At 48.0% G+C, this 12,609-nt stretch overlaps 6 protein-coding genes across 6 annotated transcripts; 3 read left to right on the top strand and 3 right to left on the bottom strand.

Annotated features, from left to right (window-relative positions):
- Positions 1-399: 399 nt before the first annotated feature.
- Positions 400-743, bottom strand: N7446_013990 (amidohydrolase; the record flags this gene model as incomplete). The annotated part of the gene is made up of 2 exons (XM_058522729.1): positions 400-600; positions 651-743. The coding sequence occupies 2 exons, from the start codon at positions 741-743 to the stop codon at positions 400-402; spliced, it is 294 nt and encodes a 97-aa protein (XP_058366206.1).
- Positions 744-2,400: 1,657 nt separating this feature from the next.
- N7446_013989 (glycoside hydrolase family 76 protein) lies at positions 2,401-3,897 on the bottom strand (the record flags this gene model as incomplete). The annotated part of the gene is made up of 3 exons (XM_058522728.1): positions 2,401-2,982; positions 3,048-3,739; positions 3,801-3,897. The coding sequence occupies 3 exons, from the start codon at positions 3,895-3,897 to the stop codon at positions 2,401-2,403; spliced, it is 1,371 nt and encodes a 456-aa protein (XP_058366205.1).
- A 2,123-nt stretch (positions 3,898-6,020) lies between these two features.
- Positions 6,021-6,555, top strand: N7446_013988 (laccase; the record flags this gene model as incomplete). The annotated part of the gene is given in 4 exon segments (XM_058522727.1): positions 6,021-6,134; positions 6,181-6,261; positions 6,281-6,344; positions 6,371-6,555. 4 exon segments carry the CDS (start codon positions 6,021-6,023, stop codon positions 6,553-6,555), a joined length of 444 nt encoding a protein of 147 aa, XP_058366204.1.
- A 64-nt stretch (positions 6,556-6,619) lies between these two features.
- Positions 6,620-7,510, top strand: N7446_013987 (uncharacterized protein; the record flags this gene model as incomplete). Its single annotated transcript, XM_058522726.1, is given in 4 exon segments — positions 6,620-6,689; positions 6,741-6,803; positions 6,818-7,256; positions 7,291-7,510. The coding sequence occupies 4 exon segments, from the start codon at positions 6,620-6,622 to the stop codon at positions 7,508-7,510; spliced, it is 792 nt and encodes a 263-aa protein (XP_058366203.1).
- Positions 7,511-8,675: 1,165 nt separating this feature from the next.
- N7446_013986 (uncharacterized protein) lies at positions 8,676-10,254 on the top strand (the record flags this gene model as incomplete). The annotated part of the gene is made up of 5 exons (XM_058522725.1): positions 8,676-8,833; positions 8,893-8,906; positions 8,963-9,367; positions 9,420-9,778; positions 9,829-10,254. 5 exons carry the CDS (start codon positions 8,676-8,678, stop codon positions 10,252-10,254), a joined length of 1,362 nt encoding a protein of 453 aa, XP_058366202.1.
- Positions 10,255-10,804: 550 nt separating this feature from the next.
- On the bottom strand, positions 10,805-12,609 carry N7446_013985 (putative isoamyl alcohol oxidase; the record flags this gene model as incomplete). Its single annotated transcript, XM_058522724.1, has 3 exons — positions 10,805-12,050; positions 12,101-12,301; positions 12,350-12,609. 3 exons carry the CDS (start codon positions 12,607-12,609, stop codon positions 10,805-10,807), a joined length of 1,707 nt encoding a protein of 568 aa, XP_058366201.1.

Genomic DNA, 12,609 nt, shown 5'->3' with positions numbered 1-12,609 from the left:
AACTTTGCATTAAAGCTCCTAGTATGATCCACACACTCCAGGTCAGGACGACCAATCGAGGGGTAATAAATTTTTACCCCAACATGGAAAATTAAATGAATGCTTGACTTCTTAAAACTGATGCTTCAAAGTCTTCCTAGTTGCATTCTATACTGAGTAACCTGTCATCCCCAGGTGGAGGAGAAATGGGATGCAGCATGAGGCAAGCAAACACATCCTCTTATGCGCCTTTCTTTATCATGTGGATCTTACCACCTGCTGCCTTTTCGGAAGGGGTGCCTAGAAGACGGACGGTGAAACCGTGCCCATTGGTGCATTCGTGCTTCAAAGTTTCGCAAGTAGAAAGATTGCTGCGATGGCGCTCGTTGCTATCATATTACGGCCACATCCATGTCCAATTCACAGAAGTGCATCATATTCGGCTTTGAACGCCGCAACTCTGCCTCCAGAGCTATCAGTATACCCAATCAAGAAAGAAGTTTTTAACCTATAGGCACTCCGCCGAACCTTATATCCTTCAGCCTCACGGCTTTTAGACATAGCACAGATTCTGTTGTGCGATTTGTACTCCTCATAAGAAAGCTCGGGATTTGTCCAGATCTAGGGTGGTCAGAATATTGTTCGTGGCACGTTAGAATCGGAAAGCTTACAAACTGATTGATTTCTCTGAGCTCTGCATCATATTTTTGCATGGCTCTTTGAATGCCTTCGAGGTACTCGCCCGTAATTTTAGGTTCCTGCAAACTGTCTTTGATAGCGACGATTAAGTCAAGATAGACTAGAATATAACACTGATTGTATTCTCTGAGAGTTACTGCCTGGTAATGCAACCAACTATCTTTCTAATATTGATTCTTATTATTTACTATGTGTGTAAATAGCTGCATACGATTAATTAAACCAAATGAACTTATGTTTGTTGAAATATCGAGTTGTAAATATCGCATTTGCTACGGTGTTCTGGGGTGCGGAGCTCGGGGGTTAATTGTGTCATCCAAAGGTCACTATTTATAAGCACCCTACCTTGAAACGAAATGGGATCACGCCCCCTGACCCACTTTTCGCCCATACTGAGGGACACCCTAGGATAGGCATTGCAGTGCGAGCTCAAACCCCCAGGGAATAGGGGGCCGGTGGTTACTTTTTCCGATCGGTCAAACGCTTTCATGTTTAAAATTCCTGCTTCAGATGCGGGGCATACAAGTCCATTACGAGTGTAAGGGGGAATAACCACCTCTCTCACTAAATACACCATGGTCATGGTCGGGATAAGCGTTCTATAGGTGAGTGAGTGGTGAATAGAGAATGGTGTATGGCTTTTGCCGTGTAACTATTAATGCCTTAGAGATGAAAAGTACTCTATCCACTAATAAAAACATACTAGACCCATTTCTCAATTGCGAATCCTAAGATATCCATATGTGTCGCATATCTTTCTATACTTAGATGCTATCTTCACTAAGCTTGATTTATATCGACCTTGCTTCTTATAGATTGGTTTTTATTAGACACCGAGTGGTTCGTTTCGGTATTTAGGCGAGGACTAGATCGAGTAGGAGTTTATGAAGTCATTTCTAGGTGTTCGTGCCGGAATATTTATAGATCAACGAAAGCATATGTCTGCTAGAAGTTGCAATATACAGTCCCACAGCTATACTAGGGTCAGACCATCTGCCTTTAGTTTACAGAAACTGCGATTATTCGGGCCCCCTCTTTGCTAATCGCTTAAGGTCGGCCAGGCCTCCTCAGCCTCTGCTCTCTATTTTGCGCAAACCTTTCGTTAGTTATCCTAGGTGTCCTCTTTAGCTCATCATGGAATCACTTACAGAGTGACAGTACCGTATATTTTGTAGGTCATAATGCTGTGACAACATCACAGGTCTCTGTCTGCCTGCCTGCATGATACTTTTTGATTTATGCTGCTTGGCGTAAGACGGTGGGATCTTTAGCATAGTCTTTTACACCAGGGTACAAATCCTGGAAGTCTCCTAGTCCCCGCGCCCAACTTTTCACCCTCCCCTTATTCCTCCACGGACCTCGAAATTACGCTTTCTGCCAGGAAACGTGTCGGGAGAAAAGTTAGTATATCGTTGGCGGTGCTGTATTAATACTCTTCCGTCTCGTCTTTGATAACCTTTACGTCATGATTCTAACAAATCATCTAGCTAGTGCATCAGAACCATGCCCTACGTAGAATCACGGTTGGCTTGTTTGTGCTGAGGAAAACATTGCAATATGAAAAACGTGCATTGGACTTCGGATTTTTCAATGACTACTGATTATGCCCAGTCCTGCTTGCTATCTCGCTGAATCTATCATTGGGAATAGGTTTTAGCATCAGAAAACATCACAAAATAGCTACATTTTCTCCGGATATCAAAATTTCAAACGTACATGTTTTTACTGGCCTCTAATCATCCACGATATAGCCCCGATCCAGAGTATGACGAAGACCGCTGTCAATATCCCCGCGCCAACCTTATCACCTGTCGCGATAGGTTCAGGCCCCAAGGTATCTTTGGTATTGGTGCCCCCATGTGGGTTACTTTGGGATGTCCCACCATTATCAGTATTATAAGGTCCCTGTGCCTTGAATGGGACCATGACAGAATTAAGGACACCCAAGACAGACATCTGCTGCTCCAAACCCATAGTCCCATCCCATTCTGCCTTCTTCGTCCAACGAACTCCACAATGCTTCCCATCGCTTCCGCCGGAGCATTGTTGGCCAGCAGCGACAGCGGAGCTCTTGAATCTCGCCATTACCTCCGTCGTGGTATTGGCCGGTACTATCAGCGACATGAATCCGAGCCAGGAAGTAAAATAGGCCTTGAAGGTTTTCTGATTGCGATCACACTTGTTGATTGGCTCGCAGGTAATGTCGGATATCACTTGTTTCGAAGCCGAGTCTGGGAAAAACTGATCAGATGCCTTGATCAGCCCTGTCACGCCTTCGAGCCATTTGCTTTCGGTGCCATTGGTCTAAAAAATCAGTTAATTTGAATACTCGGGATGGTCAACTTGTTGGGGACAAGGGATAGACATACGTAGTTGTGCATATAGCCCGCACCGGAGATATACGTAGCATAATTGTAAGTCCATTGGTGATCACCGTGATCCTTACAATCTGCAGCGGTGGAAGTAGTATCCGCGATAACCCAGCTTTTCCTTAATAGCGGCGTAGACGCACTCCAATCCCAAATCTTCTCAGCCCACTCGGCATAGGTCGCGTTCTTCGTGTATAGTGCCAGACGCGCTGACAGCTGGAACAAGCCCCCATTGGAGATGGCATTCTTCAAACCATACCCGCTCTGGTAGGGCCAGATCTGCCATCGCAGACCCCCACCGCAACTGCTCATGTCCCAGCGAGGAATCTGTCCATTAAAGACACCCTCAGCCAGGGAAACCCACGAGGGCTCATTGTCTCTTTCTGGGAAGTTCACTTCCGCGGCGGTTATCGCCGCTAATCCCCAGAATACTTGATCATCGTTACCCAGGTACTGGGAGTAATTGCTTGGGAAAAAGTCATTTTCGCCCTTTTGCCAATACATGCCTTCCTGGATGTCGTCGTTGAACTGGCTGTCGCCGGTTAGATACCAATACTGGATGAGGGTCATAAACATCGAACCACCCTCCCACCAGGTATCGTCCATTTTCCCTGGAATAGCTTTCGAGTCGCGGTCACTGTAGAACTTCATCATGGCGGAGGCGACGGTCTTGGCAGCATCTTTGAGGGAGGCTGCCAGGGAGGTACATGTAAGTCATTTGAGGTGCTTAGGTAGGGGATGAAATGAACCTACTCTCGTCATCAGGGTTAACGTCAATTGCGAGGGCATTTTGTATGAAGAGGCAGGCAAAAAGGGCGGCCAACCACCTTGAAAGGATCACAGGCCTCATTTGACGCGAGCGGAGGGGCAGCTGACATCGGAGAAAAGGCATAGGACAGGGAGATCGAGAGCAGGAGTTGAGCGCATTAAGACCAGCAGGGGAATATGAGTGTACATTCTCTAGAACAAAGGGGCAATAATACAATAAAACCCATAGGATTGTACCGAATCATCACTGTGAAACAAGTCACTTGGCAGAGAGGCGCCGTACGAGCGGGATTACAAAGAGAACGGGACTCTATCGATGTTCCAAGACATTGGCACAGCAAATCCTGCTGCCTGACTTCGCTCTGGGCACCCAGCTCTACTAGCACTGCCCAGTTTTTAGGCGCTTGGCGTTGATTCCTCTGCTTGCGAAAGGAGAGTGTAGTAATGCCAAGAGCGAATGGCCGGCCCTTCTTACCCCGCCCCCCTTCCCGGCGTACCCGGGGTAGGCGGTTAGGAGAAACATAAAAATTGGTTGAGGAGGTGGCCTCGACACCCGAATATCTTCTTACATGCCCTGTCAAAGACGCAAGCATACCTATATGCGTAACGCGTAACTAAGCAAGACTTACGCTTTTAATTTTGCCTTGAGAATATGTATCTAAGAATGCCTAGATAACCTCCTCCCCCGGTTCCTCGCAGACAGTCAAGTTACTGTACACGGCAAATCAATTCTACAACTTACTGGCTTACTGTTCAGACTCAAAGTCACCTTAGAGACAAGACAATTCAGCCAGGTTGAAGTAGCTGCTCCGGTCATTGCATTTGAGGACTCAAGATCAGAAAGGTAGAATTTCCATCTGGTATGTACAGAGATCACCTGTTGGGTACTCCTATTTTGAGTACAGTCTTCAATTCACAGAGCATGGAAGACTTCCCACGTATTTAGGTCGGACAAAGCCTCTGAATGTCATTTCTCCCAGATAGGGGACCAACATGCCAAGTCTTTTCCGCCGCGCGGAATGTCACGCGCGCCAAAATGCTCTTGGCGCTACTATGAATGTTTGAGGCAAACTTATTTTTAGGTTCGCCAAGAGCTGGCACTGCCACTCTCCCTTTCTAAATATCATGTCTGGGCGTAAGGAAGCTCATCAGATCTGAGATGAATGCGAGGATTTTGGATGTGATATTAAGAGTGGGCCTGGCTTCCATGAAGCAGTAAGTGACTGCAATAACTTATCTATCGTCTTATAAACGGACTATTATGGGCTCTCAAGGTCTGCGAAGCTATTTGACTACTAGCCTCAGTTCCCAAATTCGTCCTATAGTGCACCAAGGCTCGCCGCCAAATGCTTTGTGACGTATCCAGTGATTTCTCTATAGTGCATTAAACTCCAATATAGCAGTTTGATCTGTGTGGTTCGAAAACACCATCCCAAGCAGGCAAATAATGCTTGGGGTGAAAAGGAAATCTTCTGCATTGAGACTGGATTGCGAAAGTCCGAGAACCATCAGCAAGTGGTAGCGAATATATTTCTATACAAAATATAATCAGCGAACTGCTATGCTTAAGTGCATATCGCATAGTCACCTCAACCTCATATCCTCCTCGTAAGTTTGCGTACAGCCTCACCACAGGAGGTTGGTTTGACAAAGCCAAAATAATCCTGGTTATGGGATAATATTGCAGACCAACCACTATATCAGGATTATAGCCTGCTTTTAAAAAAGGGGGATATCGCGACGACAGGTATTGTTCACCTACCATGTTCTGTAGATAACATCCAGATTTCCGAAAAGCGATTACTTTCATCCATTTGAGAAGAATATGAAAAATTGGCTCAAAACTTCTTGGCTTTTCGGCCTTCCATCTTTCTACGACTTCATCTAGGTCCTACCAGCTCTGTGTTCCCGGGATAGAGGAACCGTCCTAGAACGCCAAGGTCAGCGAACTTGCCACAAATAAGGAACTATTTGCTTGGTCAAACCAAAATCATCTAGGTCTTGTAGATGCTGGAAACACCACTTGGTCAGGTCGAGGCGATTTTTGCGCGACGAGCGAAAATTCAACCCTTATGGATCTAGACAGATCGTCCATTTGCTCAAAGAGACGTATAATGACAATCGAGGCAAGAATGTCATTAGTCCTCCCGTTGGGTAATGAGAGAGCTGAAATCTGAAGTTGGAGAGAATTACTATGATATTGCAATGCTTCAGTCTCATCGCACCCAGAAACAAAGCCCATGTGCCGTGTTACAAGAGCAAAGTTTGCAAACTGCAAGACAGGACAGCGTACAGCCTGCTAAGCACCTTGCAGAACGGGTCTAGCATTCACTTCCACGGCATCCACTAAATCTACACAAACTAGAAAGATGGTGTTGTAACGATCACCCAGTGTCCCATTGCGCCTTACAAGACCATCACAACAAGTGGCGGGCTATTCAATACGGTACTACTTGGTACCACAGGTCATAATCGGACTCCAAGCATGGGAAGGGCTGTTTGGTGGTATTGTGATCAATGGACCAGCCAGTGCAAACTACGATGAAGATAATGAGTGATTATCTTGAATGACTGGGATTACAATACCGTGGATCAGCTCTTCATGACTGTTCAGAAGTACGCGCCGCCAACTCTTGCTACTGCCGTGATTAACGGAACAAATGTCTTCGGCACTGATGGTACTGTGAATCAAACTGGAACTCGCTTCAATGCCTCGTTCACGGCAGAAACTTCTTACTGACTGCGGCTAGTCACCGCTGCCTGTGATACGCGCTTCAAATTTTTTATCGACAACCACACACACCATGACAGTCATTGCCAATGGCCTTGTACCAATCCAGCCATACAAGACGAACGTTTTGAACATAGCTATGGGTGAGCCTGATATATACTTTACCCAAACTTTCTATGCTAACGACGATTTAGGTCAGCGATACAACGTTATTGGTAAAGTCGATCAAGTGTCGGTCGCCAAGAACTTCAGGCTACGTGTGACACCCCAGAATGCCTGCTCGGAAAACGCGAACCCAACCAACGTCATGGGAATGATATACTACGGTGGCTCGCCTCAACGCCTTCTACCACTGGCTACAGCTTTACCGACAGCTGTGTTGACGAGGACATGTCGAATTTAACCCCGATTGTCTCGGAAACAGTGTTCAGTCCTTTCTACAACAAGTCCGAGGCAGTGTCGCTGGGTAAAAACGGAGGCAGTCTTTACCGGTGGAAGCTCAATTCAACATCGATGCATGTAAATTGGACGGACTCAACACTTTGGGGAGTCTACCGTGGTCACCGCAGCTGGACTAATACCAGTGGTGTTGTTGAGCTTCCCCACAACAATGTGTGGACCTATGTTGTCATCGAAATGTCGATGTCGGTCCCGCATCCAATTCATCTCCATGGCCACGATGTCGTGGTGCTCGCTCAAGAAAGTGGGACGTGAGACATAACTACCCTCGCTACTCCGCCCAAGCGTGACACGGCCATGCTGCCTGAAAATTGATACTTGGTCGTCGCATTCAAAACAGACAACTATTGGATGGCATACTGAGGAAGGATTTGCAATCCAGTTTGTGAAGCGGTACAATGAGATCAAGCCACTGATTGACTATGACAATCTACATGCTAACTGCCAAACGTGGGATGCATTCGAGAATCGACTCAATGTGGAAGAAGATGATTCGGGGATCTAGACTCTAATTACGTTCTGTTTTCTCATATCCCGGGGTCATCCGGGGTCGAATTTTGGAGAAACTGGAGCTTTAGGGGGCCAAAAGGTGGAGTGCTTTCCAGGTAATGAGTTGTCCGCGATATATTATCTAAAAGTGGAAAGTGTGATCCAATTACCGTTATTGAATTGCGAGTTATGCAGCCGGTGAATTCTTGTGAAAATTGCCATAGTTCCGAGGAATTTAAGTTTTCTCCAAAGATCACAGTACTGCACTCTTGGGGCACTGCCCACGAAGATAGTTTCTATGACACAAGTCATCCACCACACGACTGTCCCTCGCACTGACCCCTGAGCTTCTCGGGTCTGCAACCCGACATCCGGGACTGTCACAAAAGCCGAGTGCCTGAACCAGAGAATGGCCAAGATCGTTTGGTGCTTCTAGGCGGTAGCTTAGTTATAAGGCTTGACTAAGGCTTCCTTTTTTCTGTGGCGAAAAACTGCTTCGAGCCGAAGCAGTCCACGGTTGATCCTCATGCTTCTAGAAGGTTTTCGGTGCCAGCCGAAACCAGATGAAGTCATAGAATTTGCCATCAGCTCCAATGGTGTATGTCTATGATCTCTAAGTGCTTGCATGGACGTCAATTGAAGTGAAGAAATCTCAGCAGAGCGTTGTCTGATCATCCTGAAGCTAAGCTTGGCATTTAGTAACATCTTGAAGAGTCTGCTTTCGGGATTGGCCCGGTGTCAAATTAAATGCGGCTATTCGCGGCCCACGCGAGACGGCCGATTCTTGTTAGATAATAAGATTCTCATGCCGAAGCCATGGTTGGCTGTTGAACTAGAAAAGTGGGCTTAGTGCAACCTCTTCCGCGCCCAGTGGCTCCACCGAGGCTTAAATCCATCGATACTCCGACATCAAAGAAAAACCCTGATCATGGAACATAATGCAAATATGCAATAGAAATTGAATTTCGCCAGATAAGCATGATTACCAGCCTTCCAGAAGACCCGGGCCCCGGAATTCCGGGCCCCAACTTCCCATAGTAAACTGTTGCGGGGTGTCACGTTAAGCTCCACACTGCTCAAGAATTTTCCACACATAGAAGACCTGGTTCTCCTCTTCTTTTTTTTTCTTTGAGTTGCTTTGATCTTACGCCCTTCCCTATCGGTATCTCTGCTTTGACATCATGATTCTCGACGGAGTAACACCGCACTATGACCCGACTGACTCGGAGTCTGGGTGGAAGGAAAAGAATATGGAGCAGGACCAGGTTGCTCCTCAATATCAGGATGCCTTTGGTAACGAGGAAGGTGCGGAGGTCAAATATAAGACCATGAAGTGGTGGTACGTTACGCATTGCGGAGATCTAAATGGCAAAACATATGCTAACTGTATGCTTCTAGGCAAACCGGAATGTGTAAGTACTAATAAAGTGCGCAACAATCAACATGAATTTTCTCTGACTGGATCTAGTTATGATTGCTGAATCTGTTTCCCTCGGTGTTCTGTCTCTGCCAAAGACCCTCGCCGAGCTGGGTCTCGCCCCGGCTCTAGTCCTCATTATTGGACTGGGTATTCTCGCGACTTATACCGGTTACACAATCCACCAATTCCGCGCGCGGTACCCCCATATACAGAACTTGGCCGATGCCGGTGAGGTCTTGTTTGGTGCTTTTGGTCGCGAGCTATTCGGTCTGGGCCAGCTACTCTTCTCGATTTTCATTATGGGTAGTCACATCTTGACTTTCAGTGTCATGATGAACACCGTTACCGAGCACGGTACCTGCACTATGGTTTTCACGACTGTTGGATTCGTCATTTGTTTCGTGTGCTCTCTCCCTCGGACCATGAAGAACATGACCTACATTTCGTGCATGTGTATGTGGATTCAACCACTGGAAAATGGAATGCGTGCTAATTATGTCTATAGCCTTCGTCAGTATTCTGACTGCTGTGCTGATCACTATGATTGGAGTCGGTGTTCAAAACAAGGGTGGTGTTGACCTCAAGGCCACCGTTGACACTGATCTATTCCGCGCTTTCAGCGCCGTTACCAACATTGTCTTTGCCTACTGCGCTCACGTCGCCTTCTTCGGTCTGCTTGCTGAGATGGAGGAGCCCAGAGACTTCCCCAAGGCTCTGGTAATGCTGCAGACATTCGAGATCATCTTCTACACCGTGGCTGCGGTTGTCATCTACTACTACGTTGGCCAGGATGTCGCATCTCCTGCCCTGACATCTGCGGGCCCCGTATTGAAGAAGGTTGCTTACGGAATTGCCATCCCTACCGTACGTTATCTCTCTTAGCTTGATTCACGTTCATATACTGACAATTTCAGATTATTGGTGCTGGTGTTGTCAACGGCCACATCGGTCTCAAGTACATCTATGTCCGCCTCTTCCGTGGAACCGATCGCATGCACAAGCGCGACTTGACTGCCGTCGGATCCTGGATTGCCATCGCACTCACCTGCTGGGTCATCGCCTGGATCATTGCTGATGCTATTCCTGTCTTCAGCGACCTCCTGTCGTTGATCAGCTCTCTGTTTGCTAGTTGGTTCAGTTACGGACTTGGTGGTGTGTACTGGCTGCACATCAACAAGGGCAAGTGGTTATCTTCCCCTCGGAAGATTTTCCTCACCATTGTCAATGTTCTGATCATCCTGATCGGTGGCTGCATGTGTGGTCTTGGTCTCTATGTTTCTGGCAAGGCTATCCACGACGATGCTTCCAGCAACAGCTTCTCTTGCGCTAGCAATGCTTAAGCATCTTGCTTGTATAAAATGTTTCATGTTGTCATTGGGTTATTTGTACCATATATTGGTTCTCATGGGTTATAGATATTTGCATTGCTTGAGCATCTTTCAGCGTACATTAGCTTTCACGACTTTACTTCACGATTCCATCGTAAATGAAAGTAGAAGATAAAACACCAAACGAGAAGCCAAAGCGAAATGCATCATTTTGCGGGACAACAAACATTTGGCGATATGTGAATACTTGGACATGCCTTTTAACAGCCTTTTAGCCGTGTATATACTTACCTGTACCTTACTAGACCTAATATGGAAAGTGTGATCTGGTCTTAGCGATGGCTCTAACTCAACCCTCGGCAAAATCCCGGTACAGTGGAGCAAGGAGACCCAGGTAGTCTAGATAGAGAGCAGATTTTTTGTAGGGTTGCCAACTGAATCAAAAGAAACTCATTTTAAAAATACTGATCTAATTACTGTATGGAGTATATAATACATAAATATCTAACCACGTGATAACACTTTTGATGTGGGATCTCGCATCATAAGTCGTGCCACTCGCCTAAGCACGGCACATACGACCAGATTCAGCAACATTCCAGGCATCACTGCCAACAGCCTTCAGGGCATAAAAGAACGAAGTAGGATCCCACTTGCGCTTGATCGAAAGCAGGGGCGAGTAGGTGCTACCAAAGAAAGTCTCCTTCCAGTTCAACTGGCGGAAGTCGGCCTCGTTCTGGTAGCAGCCGCTGTTGGGAGTGACAGCCTCAAGCTGGGGAACGTACTCGTTGGTGATCTTGTACTGATCGGCGACCATCTGGGACCACGGGGCGGTCTCGTTCCACCCAGTGCCGATTTGCATGGTCACCGCGGCGTTGCGGAGAGCGGGTGCGACAGCGTTGGAGATGTTGCCGGTGGAGACGGTAACGTTCATGCCAACACCGACAGCGATCACGCCGCTCTGGGTGATGTTGCGGAGGGCGGCACCCATTCCGTTGGAATTCTCCTCCAGGGTCTTACGAGGGATCAGACGACCGCCGTATTGGTAGGTTGCGACGGCCAGGTTGCCCCAAGGGAGGGGACCCATGTAGTTGTTGTAGTGGTCGTGGTAAGAGTCGAACTGAGTGTAGCTCGCCGCGTACTTGATGTCCAGCGCGGTCAGGGCAGAGAGGAAGGGCTCCAAGATAGCCTTGACATCATCGGAGGTCTGGTTGTAAGCGGTGATGGGGGCGATCTTGAAGAAGCTGGCAGCCATCTGGTAGATGACGGTGACACCCTGGTCGACCATGGCCGGAAGGAGAGCGTGAAACTGCGAGATGGCCTCGTAGAAGACATCGGTGGAGATGCTGGCCGAGGCGAACGCAACTTCAGCACCGGAGACGATGGCGTCGGGGTGAGCCTTGACAACCATAGACATCACAACACCGTAATTGCCAGCACCTCCACCGCTGATAGCCCAGAAGAGGTCGAAGTTCTCGGAGCGCGAAGCCTTGACGAGCTTTCCATCGGCGGTGACGACCTCATACTCGAGGGTGTTATCAGCACCGAGGCCGAACTGAGTGCTGAGGGCGGAGTGACCTCCACCCTGTGTGTAGCCTCCGGCCAGACCGACCGTAGGGCACTCGCCAGTAACAACAACGAGGCCCTTGGAGTGGGCAGCGTCGAGAATCTGGTAGCCGACCACTCCTGCACCGACCTTGAACGCGGGGCCCTGGTAGTCTGAGTCTGACCAGTCCTGATATTCGATGTCATTCAGATGATGGGTCCAGACAGACAAGGCACCAGCACCGGTCGAGCGACCAAGGTAACTATATCATTTTTAGTTGTGATCCGAAGCACAGAAGGATGAGGAACCTACTCATGGCCGGTGTTCTTGATCACAAAGCGGATGTTGTGCTTACGGGCAAATCTGACAGCAGCAATGACCTCATTGCTAGAGGTGACATTCACAGAGTAACTGGCAAAGTTGCCTAGAGTGCAGGGCTTAGACTGGGAGGTGAAAGGATCGCAAGTTTGGTTAGCAAAGTACGTCTGCATGATCGACGAGGGCGAATTTAGGCTAGTGGCGATTAGCTTTCGTCGACCTCTTCAGGGATATTGAACATACTGAGGCTGCGGCTCATACCACTCGGCCTTGAGGGCAGCACAGGCAGCGGCATCATAGTTAGGAGCATGGCAGGGTGTACCAATGGGTACGGTCGCAATCAGACGACCACCAACAGTGCTGTTCAGCGAAGCCCAGGCGGAAGGGGCAGGCCAGCAGCTGTCGGTGGGCAGGCAGTGGCAGTCTGCATCGCGAGCGATGGGGCAAACCCCAGCAATCGCCGGAACGGCGAGAGCAACAGAGGTCAATGTCCAGGCCTTCAT

This window comes from Penicillium canescens (assembly GCF_028828765.1).
Source record: "Penicillium canescens strain IBT 15451 chromosome Unknown utg000011l_segment0_segment0, whole genome shotgun sequence".
In the NCBI taxonomy this organism is placed as follows: Eukaryota; Fungi; Ascomycota; class Eurotiomycetes; order Eurotiales; family Aspergillaceae; genus Penicillium; species Penicillium canescens.
This window is presented reverse-complemented; position numbering and strand designations above follow the sequence as displayed.